This window comes from Alligator mississippiensis, chromosome 1 (genome assembly GCF_030867095.1).
Source record: "Alligator mississippiensis isolate rAllMis1 chromosome 1, rAllMis1, whole genome shotgun sequence".
Lineage (NCBI taxonomy): Eukaryota > Metazoa > Chordata > Crocodylia > Alligatoridae > Alligator > Alligator mississippiensis.
This window is the reverse complement of record NC_081824.1, coordinates 484,763,405-484,775,782: the sequence shown is the minus strand read 5'-3', so window position 1 is coordinate 484,775,782 and position 12,378 is coordinate 484,763,405. Positions and strand designations below refer to the sequence as shown.

The following is a 12,378-nucleotide window of genomic DNA, read 5'->3' as shown; positions in this document are numbered from 1 at the left end:
CGATAATTATGTGATAGTTTTTTAAGTTCTTCCAGTACTGAAATGATGGTTTTCTTTGATATTTAAGATGGCAGAGAAACATCTCATGGTCAGAGCTTTTTCGGACCAGATGTGTTCTCAGGAATTCTGCCCCTTTTATACGGTTGGCAACACTTTCCTTGTTCTTTCAAGTGTATTGCTTGTGCCATTGTAGATAATCGTCAAAAGGAAACCAACAAAAGGATGAGAATACAAACAAACGGTCCATCCGCCCTTCTCGGTCTTTGGCGTGACTGATATGTTTGAGGCCGAGGAGGCCATGCTCCAGGGATGTACCATTTTCTGTAGCCACTTTGCAGATATTCCAGAACCCATCCAGAACTTGTACTTACATTTCCTTGTCTAGCATAGTTAACACCACAGCCACTTACAGCAATAACGGTACACAAACACAGCCGAGCAAGCAAGACAATGACTGCAGAACGCAGTGAAGCTCAACTCTTCTTTGTACCAGGGAAACTTCTTGAGGATTCACTGCTGGTCCGCATCCTAGAAAACACAGACAGAAAAGGGAAGGGCTTAACCCCCTTTAAGTTTGTTCCTGTCATTGGTTCATTTTTGACACTGTGGCTTGGCCCTGCCCCTGGCCCTGGCCCTGGCCCTGCTGGAGCTCCTTCAGAGATTCCTCTCTTTGCAGCTTGAGAGGCTGCTTTTTTCGCAATATTTTCTACTTCAAGTGACAGCTGCTGCAAGGTGTACCCTGCCACACACTTTCCTTCCTTGGCTTTCACCAGGAGTTTTCTGTTGGGGTAGGCTCCCCCTATCCTTTTCCCAGCCAAGAGTAACCCACAAGGCAGTGGATGCCAAGGTTTTCAGGCACTCTGCACTTGCCTTTCTCAGGGGTGACAACGTGGCATTTCGTAGAGACTGCCGTGCCGCAAGTAGCTCCACCACACTAACTAGTCCTAGGAGGGTGTAGTTATGAGGACTTCGTCAGGACTAATCTTTCGGTTCTTCTGCCCTGGTTATCTTCACCCTCATGGGCACAGCCTCTCACTTCTGGGCTTTTTCACCCCCAGCCATTCTTGTTGGACAAGAGAGATGCTGGGGCTGTCCCTGGTGTCTCCTGGTCTGGTTGACCTGGAGCACGGGACGTGTGTAATCCTGGGCTCAGGCTGCATGAAGTGGGTTGGTGGGGTGGGTGGGATTCAGAAGATTTCATGTTGTGGGAGGAAATGAACCCCCCACTGTTTGCACCAGAATCTCCCCTTGTGATGTTTCCTCTCTGGGGCCCCGAGTGTCATGAAGCCTGAGGCTCAGCCCAGAGTCCGTGTGCGGGTTCGTGCCAAGGCCTTTGTCCCACCGCAGCTGTCTGTGATGTGGAGGCTGCCTGGGATTCATTAGCAGAGGAAAGCTCCATGGGCTCATTCCCTGCACCAGACATTGCCCCAGAAACAGGTAGGAAGCAGATCACTGCTCTCAATCCTCCACTCCCAGAACATTTCTTGGAGGGATAATGCATGAAACGTGATGGGTTTTGCTACCAAGCAGTGTAAGGCAGTGCTCAGCACACACTCCTAACTGGTGACAAGTCCTGGATATGCACCACGAGGCTGTTCACCCTTGTACCTAGATGCTGCTTTCAGGACTGCCAGAGATCAAGGGCAAGCATTGCAGATGGGTCTCACCAAAGCCCTGGGGCTTGTGGAGCATGTCAGCCCAGTCAGGTGGAGGGCTCAGCACCATCAGCCCCTGGACCCACCAGTGCTGTGGGATACAGCAGCCCTTTGAGAGCCTCATTCTTCCTTTGAGCAGATCCCTCTGGTCTCATCCTCAGCCTGTTAAAACATGAAGCCATTCAGGTACAGTCCAAACACACATGTCCCACATGTTTGTTGGAGCAGGGCCTGAGGTGATGGGGCTGAGAGCTGGGCCAGAAACCTTGAGAGTCTGCCTCTTAACCCCACCGAGTAGAGAAGATGAGACTGGCACAGGGACCTGGCATGGCCTCACCCCCAGCACTTGGGATTTTGGCAGAAACACCTAGTTTTCTTGAGGAAACAGAAGTGCCAAGGTCCAGTCCTGCTCTGAGGCCCATCCCAGCAGAAGGAATAGCAGTGCTTGCCCCTTGGCAGCAGGGCAGGGACTAATCTGGTGTTTCTTCCTCCCATGCAGGACATGCCTGGTTGCTGAGCAGAACTGAGGAGCCAGCTGCTGAGGAAGGGCCTGGAAAGCTGGAGCCAGCATGGGCTTCCCTGGGGAGTATGGGTGAGGTGGATTCCCTGACCTCAGCAACAGACCAATGGCATAAGGGTCAGGGGATGCTCCAAAAGCAGGAGAATGTAGCAGTGAACAAGGTCCCATCTCTATTTGGGCATTGGAGTGAAGAAGGGAAACAAGCCCGAAACAGCCCAAGGTCCAGGGATGAATTTGTGGTGCTGAGACACCAGAAGAGGCAGAAAGGAAAGGCCCATTGGAGAGAGACACTGCATGCAAACCAAGGCAGTATGGGGGGCCTCAGAGGGAAGCAGGAGCCCACCACCAAGCGCAGGGGGAGAGCCCACTCCTGCCCTGAGTGCAAGAAGAGTTTTAGCTGCCCCTCGTGCCTGGCTCTGCACAAGATAAAGCATGCTGGGGAGAAGCCCCATGTTAGCACCAAGTGTGGGAAGAGCTTGACCAGCCTCTCTGTGCAGAGGAGGCAGCAGCCACACGGCTGCACAAGGTGTGGGAAGAGCTTCAGGCAGCCCTCCAGCGTGGCCAGGCACAGGTGCATGCACGCAAGGGAGAAGCGTCATCCTTGCTCTCTGTGTGGGAAGAGTTTCACCTGGTCCTCTGACCTGGTCCGTCATCTGCTGATCCACACAGGCGAGAAGCCACATCAGTGCCCTGTGTGTGGGAAGAGCTTCGCCCAATCGTGGAACCTGACCAAGCACCAGCACATCCACACAGGGGAGAAGCCATATTACTGCTCTGTGTGTGGGAAGAGTTTCACCTGGTCCTCCAATCTGGTCCGGCACCAGCTGATCCACACACGGGAGAAGCCACATCAGTGCTCTGTGTGTGGGAAGACCTTCACCCATTCCTCCCACCTGGCCCGGCACCAGCGCATCCACACAGGGGAGAAGCCTCATCAGTGCTCCGAGTGTGGGAAGAGCTTCAGCCATTCCTCCCACCTGGCCCGGCACCAGCTCATCCACACAGGGGAGAAGCCATATCACTGCTCTGTCTGTGGGAAGAGATTCACCCAGCGCTCCCACCTAGCTGAGCACCAGCGCATCCACACAGGGGAGAAGCCACATCAGTGCTCTGTGTGTCAGAAGAGCTTCACCTACATCTCCAGCCTGACACTGCACCAGCGCATCCACACAGGGGAGAAGCCACATCAGTGCTCTGCATGTGGGAAGAGCTTCACCAACCGCTCAAGTCTGACACAGCACCAACGCATCCACACAGGGGAGAAGCCACATCAGTGCTCTGTGTGTCAGAAGAGCTTCACCTACATCTCCAGCCTGACACTGCACCAGCGCATCCACACAGGGGAGAAGCCACATCAGTGCTCTGCATGTGGGAAGAGCTTCACCAACCGCTCCAGTCTGACACAGCACCAACGCATCCACACAGGGGAGAAGCCATATCAGTGCTCTGTGTGTCAGAAGAGCTTCACCTACATCTTCAGCCTGAAACAGCACCAGCATATCCACACAGGGGAGAAACCATTTCAGTGCTCTGTGTGTGGGAAGAGCTTCACCCAGTCCTCCCACCTAGCTGAGCACCAGCGCCTCCACACAGGGGAGAAGCCACATCGCTGTTCTGAGTGTGGGAAGAGCTTCACCCGACCCTCCCACCTGACCCATCACCAGCTCATCCACACAGGGGAGAAGCCACATCAGTGCTCTGTGTGTCGGAAGAGTTTCACCAACCGCTCCGGTCTGACCCGGCACCAGCTCATCCACACAGGGGAGAAGCCACATCAGTGCTCTGCATGTGGGAAGAGCTTCACCAGCCGCTCCTGTCTGACTCGGCACCAGCTCATCCACACAGGGGAGAAGCCATATCACTGCTCTGTCTGTGGGAAGAGATTCACCCAATGCTCCCACCTAGCTGAGCACCAGCGCATCCACACAGGGGAGAAGCCACATCGCTGTTCTGAGTGTGGGAAGAGCTTCACCCGACTCTCCCACCTGACCCATCACCAGCTCATCCACACAGGGGAGAAGCCACATCAGTGCTCTGTGTGTGGGAAGAGCTTCACCCAGTCCTCCCACCTGGCCCAGCACCAGCGCATCCACACAGGGGAGAAGCCACATCACTGTTCTGAGTGTGGGAAGAGCTTCAGCCGATCCTCCCACCTGACCCGGCATCAGCTGATCCACACAGGGAAGTAGCCACATTAGTGCTCTGCATGTGGGAAGTGCTCCACACTGTCCTTCAGGTGGGCCTAGCCCCAGCATGTCTACACAGGGGACAAGCCACATGAGTGCTCTGTGTGTGGGAAGAGCTTCCCCCACTCTTCCCATATGGTGCAGCAGCAGCTTATCCACAAAAGGGAGAAGCCAGATCAGTGCTATGAGTGTGGGAAGAGCTTCACCCCCTCTTCCAAGCTGGCCCAGCAGCAGTGCATCCACAAAGGGGGAGAAGCCACATCATTGCTCTTAGTGGAGGCAGAGCTTCACCTACTCCGGCAGCCTGTGCCGAACACCAGTGCATCTACACAGGGGAGAAGCTACATCGGTGCTCTGAGTATTGGAAAAGCTTCCCCCATCTCTCCCACCTGTCCCAGTATCAGCACATCCACACCCAGAAGCATCTCTATTTCTGCCAGCCGTGCAGGAAGCCCTGGGAGATGTCTGCCTGCTCAGCACCCACCAGTGGTGCATTCAGACAAGCACCCTCATGCTGGTGACCTGAACAAAGAGTTCCCCCAGGCTTTGTCCCTTGTAGGGCACAGTGGGAGTCCAGAACCCAGACACTCACCCCCAAGTTTTGATTGTGGGGAAGGGGTAAGAAGAAACACCTCAGGCAGAGATCAGCCCCAACGAAGGGGAGATGAGATTTGTTTTTTGTAAAAATATATTTCTCTCTCTATATATGGTTGTATGTATGTAAACCGATCCTGTTACAGAAAAAAAAACCCTGCACCCTTGCACCCACACTCCTGTGCACCTGCGCACCCGTACAAAGGCCCGCTGGCCACCCGTACCCATTACAATGTCTGAAGCCACGTGCAAAACACACTAAATGCACCAAGTCCTTTCTGGTCTCTCCAACCAAACCTCCCTTCACACCTACTCATGCCCTGTTTATGGGGTCAGGTACTCTGCTCAACTGGTCTCTTCTTCATTGTCACTGCAGCTTCCACTGGAGGACCCGCTGCTGCTGCTGTTGTCACTGTGGCTGTCCTCCATACCACTTGTCTGGTCCTCTTCTCCGCTGCCGTCGCTCTCTTCTTTTGTTGGTGGGGGTTGTATGGTCCTGAGCCACGTTTCCCTGTGCCAGATAGTGTTTGCTGCGTCTTCTCCATGTGATGAGGAGATGATCTTTGTATCAGGCTTGGAGCCTATGCATTCCCCATCATGAATTAAAAGCAGATAGTAGTCCCAGGGGAAGAAGTGCCTTAATGGTAGGGTGACCTCCCCCAGACCGCTGTCTTCAAATGACACCCAGAGACTTTCCTTGGCTGCCTCCCAGCTTTCTCCTTCCTCCTGGTCCAGGGCTTCTGGCATATGAGCCCCTGAGTTGCAGGGAGGAGTTCATTTATGGCTGAGGAAGAATTCCCTACCCTCCTCCCTGACCTCGCCTTTCCTCACCAGCACATCAGCCCTCTCCCAGAGCTGCCCATGCCCAGTGGGGTCTGCCAGGAGCTGCTACCGCCACCCTATTAGCCTTTTTTACCTGTTTTGCTTTTCAGCCTCTGCAGACCTGTGCAGCACTTGGTACCTGCTCTTTGTTAGACCCTGCCTCTATGCGATGCCCAACAAGTAGGTAGAAAATGGATCGATACACGCATTGCTCATCAACAGCTTTATTCAAAGTGGAGAGATCTTTGGGCCAGCTTCAACAAATTGGGGAGCTGCAGTGAACATTATCTCTTTTCATATCTATATACCTTGGTTTTTACTCATTACAATTTACCCTACCTTTGCTCCACTCTTAGTCCTTCCCATCTTAAGCTCCACCTTTGTCTACTGCTTACTTCAATAGCACGCAGTTGCCTTTGCACATCACTCACTTACATGTCTTTTTGCTATGAGCGCGTGCTTAAAACCCTGACCTCTGCTTCTCTCCATCACTTGAAGTTTCTTGCTGATGTCTTCACCATCTCCAAGGTCTTGCTTGTGCTTTATCTCCTAATGATAGCTAGAGGTCTACATCTTGTTTCTTGTACACAGTGAGCTATATATTCTACAACAGTACTCTATTGTTAGAAAAATGCTTACCTAAGTGTCTTGCAGTGTTACTTTTAACATACCATTCAGCTTTTTGGTCAGCAGCTTTGCTAAGCCTTTTATTCAGCTGCAAATCCAATGCTCCCCAAGATCCAAATACTGTCACCCTGACACTCTTCCCTCCCTCCCTTCCTTGCATTCTCTCATGACATCCCTGCTAGCAAAGCTCCTGAAGTGAACATGGTACCTTGTGGTTGGTGTCTGTGTACTCTGCAGAGCTGTGCTGTGGGAATCCTTAACCCTTTCCAGGGCAGATCTCTTTCTCACTTCCCAGACCCTTGTCTTTCAGAGGATTCACTGTTGTGCAGAGCTTGTTGCTAATCTTCAGGAGCAGGAGTTGGTCCCATTCAGGGCTTCACTCCCCTGTCCTGCTGTGCAGCCAGGACCCTGCCGTGTTGAATGAACCCTGGGCAGGAGGCAGTAGAGTCCCTTACGTGAGTGCAGTGTGGTTGGAGGGGTGAAGGAGGTGCAGCTGGTGGCAGGTCCTACCTTCCCCCCTGGAAGGGTGGGGAAAGTATAAAAATATTCTCCTGGTGAAATTCAGCACACTGAAATCTCGCACTCAGTGTACTGAGGCCTTCCTGAAAGTGACACAGCCATTTAACTCCGTCATAATCCTTGGGACATATACTGCTGCACAGATACCCAAATCACCCCCGTATCCCTCAGGTAACTGCCCCCTTTCAGGGAGTCTGGCCCTACTATTGCTTCCTCAAGAGAGGGAGGATTGCAGGGAGGGGAGACCTCCCTCCCTGGGAGTCCCTGAGCCGTTCCAGGGTGTGGAAGGCAGGGGAGCATGTTCACACAGAGGTAGGTGGGCTGCACACATGTGCTTCTGCTGAGATAGCTGCTTGTGGCTCCTCTGAAGGCAGGCAGCAAGCAAGGCGGGCATGAGCCAGAGACCCCAGGACCAGATGCTGCGGGCAGAGGTCAGAGACAAGAGCCCACATAGCCGAGCCTTTCCACTGGAGGGAGTTGCAGGACTCTGTTCTCCTGGGACAGGAGCAGGACGTGAGACTACTGTGCAGGCCTGGCTATGAGTAAAGGCATCAGTGGGGAGCAAAGCCTTTGGCAGAGGGGCTGGGTTGGGACATGGGGAGGCTGCTGAAGGGCCTGGTGTTGCTGCCACTGCCCATGAGTGCCCTTGCCAGCTCTCCTGGATGGAGAGAGCAGGAGGGTGCTGAGGGCAGCTGGGCACAGGGAGACTGGAGGGCAAGAGGAGTGGTGCAGTGACTAAGGGAAGCCCTCCCCTCCTTCGCCCCATGGATGGTAGATCCCTTCTTAGAGCTACATCCCCGCTGTTTTCTCCTCTGTGCTGTCCCTCCTTGACTCCTTCATGACCTGCTGTGTCCTCTGGAACATCATGTCTATGGCAGTGGGTTTTTTGGGTTTTTTTTTTTCCTTAAAAACATTTTATTAGAAAACCAGACCGCAACAAAGGGCTCAAAATGACCTGCAGGGGAAGCGCTGTGACCACGTAGGCGGGCTACCCAGGGCAGGGGAGACATCTTGATCCTGAATGTGAGCCCTGCCCTTTTGCTTGAGGCGGAGCAATGGGGGAGGTGGAGAGGAGAAAGGTGCTGAGTTTAAAGGAAGAGGCAGCATGCAGGTGAGCGATGATTATGGAGCGCTTTGGAGCAGCGAGCGAATCATCTAAGGCCTTGAATACCAGCATGAAGACAGTGATTGGTGAGATGGCAGAGGGTGTGGTGGAGGAGGAGGTCGGGGAGTGGGCTACGATTGGCTGAAGAGGCAAAGTGTTGCCTTTGAAGAAGGGGAAGAGTGGTGGCACTGCCGTACCGGAAGTTTCTGGAGAGGGGGCGGCCCCAGGGCAGGAAGAGAGGCGAAGCTATGCAGGGAACAGGGATCCTGCAGGGATGTTTCTGGAACCTTCCTATCCTTTGTGGGGAAAAGGAGACCCACGGAGAAGAGTGAAACGGTGTTAAAGCCACCCTGACTCGAGGGAGTGAAGGGGCAGACCACTATGTTGAAAGCAGACTTTATGAACAAGATTCGGTTTCAGGAGTTGCAAGTGAACCCGAAAGACTTAAGTTGCGTGGTGGCTTTTGATAATTTCCGCCACTGGAACATTACTTTCTGGAGGAGAGAGGCGTACTCTGCCTTCTGGGCTCGGTACGCTGAAGTGGCAGACAAGGAGGAATTGCAGGGGCTGCGTTTTGAAACTGGTCAAAAGTACCGGGAGAGGGCCTTATATATCAAGATGTATTCAGATGAGCTAGAGCAGGAAGATATGAGAAGGTGGCTGGAGGGGCAGGTCGAAAAGATCCTGGATATCCAGCGTGTCCTGGACCAGTGGCACATGGACCGGGGCATTGAAAGCCAGAGTGGTCCTAGAAGAAGATCTGAGACACCCCGGTGGGGTGAGGCACCTGCCCTCCCTAGTGTCCATAGGGGCCAACCGCGGATATGTGTCGTACCACGGCCAGTCGAAGCTGTGTAGCAGGTGCGGCGTGGAGGGCCACATAGCTGCCTTCTGTAGTCTGACGGTTTGCTACAGGTGTGGCAGCATGGGGCACCGGGCCAAAGCCTGTAAGGAAAAAGTGGAGTGCACCTTGTGTGGAGGTGAGGGGCACCTGCAGCGCCAATGCCCCCTGTCCTACGCCAACAAGGCACGAGAGTCTCACGCAACAGGGGAGAGGAGCGGAGAAACTCCGGGAGACGAGGAGACCAACATTTTAGACACAGGCACCCACATAGTTGAGGAAACACTGGAGGTGGAGCGGAGAAGCGACGTGATTGAGACAGCCAGCCAACTCACCGTGTCGGAAGAAGAGCAAGAGATGGAAGAAGAGCTGAGTGAGGGAGAGGGTGAGGAGACACAAATATCTGAGCCAGCAGACATGGACCTGGAACTGGCTGGGGATCAGGGGTGTCACAGGCCAGCTGGGCACTGTGAGTGTATCAATTTTGGATCGAGGAGGCAAAGTTGGGAGTGGAATAAAGTCAAATTTATTACAGCTTACACACACACAACAGTTAACAGAAAGATAAATGCGATAAGCAGATAAGGCAATACAAAAGAGCTAACAGAAAAATAATAACAACAGATAATAATAACAGATAGATAGATAGATAGATAGATAGATAGATAGATAGATAGATAGATAGATAGATAGATAGATAGATAGATCAGTCTGTCACAGGCCAACTGGGCACTGTGTGGGTATTAGCCACACTGGGGTGTTCAAAACAACGAATAGACAGACATGGGTTGGCAACTTATCGATAGTCCCTCAATGCCAGGTGCGCACCAAGCGAAGTCAGGCGTCCCTGAAGATCAGCGCTGTCAGAGGGCTTACCGGGGAAGGGCCCTTGCTCAGGATCCGATCCTCCTCACACCGGGAGTCCAGGGTCCAGGCGTGGGACAGAAATGACCGTTCTGTTCCCTCCTTCCTGCTGGTTACCTGATGCATGTGTTTTTTAGACCTAGTTTTATGCTAATCTGTTGGCCTCAGGGACACTCACAATCTTGCCCTATAGCTGTTACCCTATGGGATTGAAAGGTGTCAAAATCATCACAAAAGGTTACTACCCAGACTCAGGTTTATCCAATAAGCAAATTATGATGCAGCACATTTAGGTTTGAAATTGACATTGCTCTGCCTAAGTCCCAACCCCTTTTAGGCTTCAGTTGAATATGCTTTCTTGGGATACCTCTTCCTGGAATGTGTTTGGGTGTGCCTAGCAGTTAGATCCAGGTTTTATTGCTAAGGCTGAACCCTGAGCAAAAAACTGTTAGGCCAGCTAATCTCACAGCTACAGCTTTGCCTCTGGGGCCCAGTCAGTTCCATGAACAGTTAATATATCAGTTTGGTTAAACTTATGACAGACAAGTTACATTTACAAACTTACAAGCTTATATTAACTAATATTAACTATTTAGGCAAAACACCAAATGCCTCCAAGAAGCACACATTATTGTTTATTAATCCCTCTGGTTCTGGCTGTCACACAGGGGAAAGAGGCTTCTTCGGTGAAAACAAAGAAGAAACAGAGTGCAAAGCCCAAGAAAAAGTGGCTAGAGGTGGAAGGGGGAAAGGTCCAGGAGACAGAAGGGGGAGTGCTGGAAACAGCAGTGGGAACGAGTGGGAAGATGCCTGTGAAGGAACAAAAGGTTGAGGAAGGGGAAGGGGAGGAAAGTGATAGTTACCTGAGCCCCTCTGCGATTGACCTTTTGGTCAGGACTACGGGGCTGCAGAAAGGTGGGGGAGACACCTCAGATTTAAATAGCAACACGGACGACATCTGATGCAGGCAATCAGAAAACTCTTCTAGAAAACAGCCTGGATGGCATTGACCGTGGCATATTTAAATGTGTGAAATTTATACGGGAAGCAGAGATAGGAAACAATGTCAAAAACCTTAAGGGACCTGCACACACAAGTGTTGTGCTTGCAAGCGTGCAGGATCCCATGGGGGAGGAATTATAAATATTTGGAAGAGCGATGGGGGGTTGGACCGTCGTGGTGTGGGGGTTCAAATGAGAACAAATCAGCGGGAGTGGGAATGCTGGCAAGGGAAGGCAGTTGGAAAATCAAAGGCCAGCAGGTCTTTGAAGAGGGGAGACTACAGAAAGCAGTGGTGGAGGTGGAGGGCGAGGATGTGACTGTGTACGATGTCTACGCCCCAGCCGAGGATGCGGAGCAGATGGCCGTTTTGCATAAATTGAGGATGTGTGTGGGGGGTGGAGGACCGCGGATTGTGCTGGGGGATTTTAATTGCATTGTTGAAGAGGGTGGGTGAATTGGAATAGGGCAGGGAGTCGGGATGGGTAGTATGGGGAAGTGGCTGCGGGGGTGGATTAAAGACGAGGGGCTCCAGGACATTTGGGAAGGGTCAGGGGTGTTTACTAGAGTGGATCCGGGAGGACGGGGGCAATCGAGGATCGATTTTGTGCTGGTGTCGGAAGGGTTGGAGATCCGCAGGAAACGACTGATCAACGTGAGTTTCTCAGATCGTCACATGCTGTGGGTAGAGGTGGGCATCGGGCAGGGGCTCAAGCAGGGGAAAGGAGTCTGCAAATTAAATGCCTTGTTATTGGATGATCCCCAGGAATGCATTGCCTTCGAAAGTGCATATCCCCAGTGACAAACCTTGCAACCCTTTTTTCCCACCTGGTGGGACTGGTGGGTCGAAATTAAGGGGCACGTGCGAGAGTGGTTCAATGGCGTGTGGAAGAGAAAGGCACGATGGAAAAAGCAGCTGGCACACTTGCAAGGAGAAGTTCAAAGATTGTGGGAAGAGATGAAGGGGGAAGCAGTGAAGAGAGAATGGGAAAGGGCGAGGGAGAGGGTTAAAAAGTGGTTCCGGACCAGGATGAGAGAACGGATGTTCCTGGGCAGGGCGCAGTGGGTGGACGAGGGGGAGGAATGGGGCAGGTGAAAAGCAAAAAGCGGGTGATGGAGGCGCTTTGCACGGCCGACGGAGGAAAGATGGAGGATGTGGAAGGGGTCTTGCAGGAGGTGACTAAATATTACAAGGATTTGTTTCATAGGAAAGGGGTGGGGCAGGAACAAGTGGAGGGACTGGTGGGGAGTTTGGAAAGAAAAGTGGGGGAGGAAGGGAGGGAGAGTCTGAGAAAGGAATTGGCAGAACGTGAAATGCTGGGCGTCCTGAGAACGATGCCACTAAAGAAGACACCGGGAGGAGACGGGATCCCGGTGGATTTCTACGGGAAGTTTTGGGACTTAGTGAAGGGGGATCTCTTGGCCCTTTTTAAGGAATTTATGGCGCGGGGTCAGGTAGGGGAGGGTTTTGCCCAGGGTGTCGTGGTCCTGATTTACAAGAAAGGGGGACAGGAGCACATTAAGAACTGGAGGCCAATCACCTTGTTGAATGCTGATTATAAATTATTCTCCAAGATCCTAGCGGCGAGGTTGGGGACGGTGTTACCGCAGGTGCTGGGTGAGGAACAGATGTGCGCAGTGTGGTG

The 12,378-nt window shown here is 52.6% G+C and overlaps 1 protein-coding gene across 1 annotated transcript; it reads left to right on the top strand.

Moving 5' to 3' along the window:
* Positions 1 to 1,899: 1,899 nt before the first annotated feature.
* Positions 1,900 to 5,066, top strand: LOC132249295 (zinc finger protein 883-like). The gene has a single exon (XM_059723963.1). The coding sequence runs from the start codon at positions 2,244 to 2,246 to the stop codon at positions 4,362 to 4,364; it is 2,121 nt and encodes a 706-aa protein (XP_059579946.1). The 5' UTR covers positions 1,900 to 2,243; the 3' UTR covers positions 4,365 to 5,066.
* The last annotated feature ends 7,312 nt before the right edge of the window (positions 5,067 to 12,378 follow it).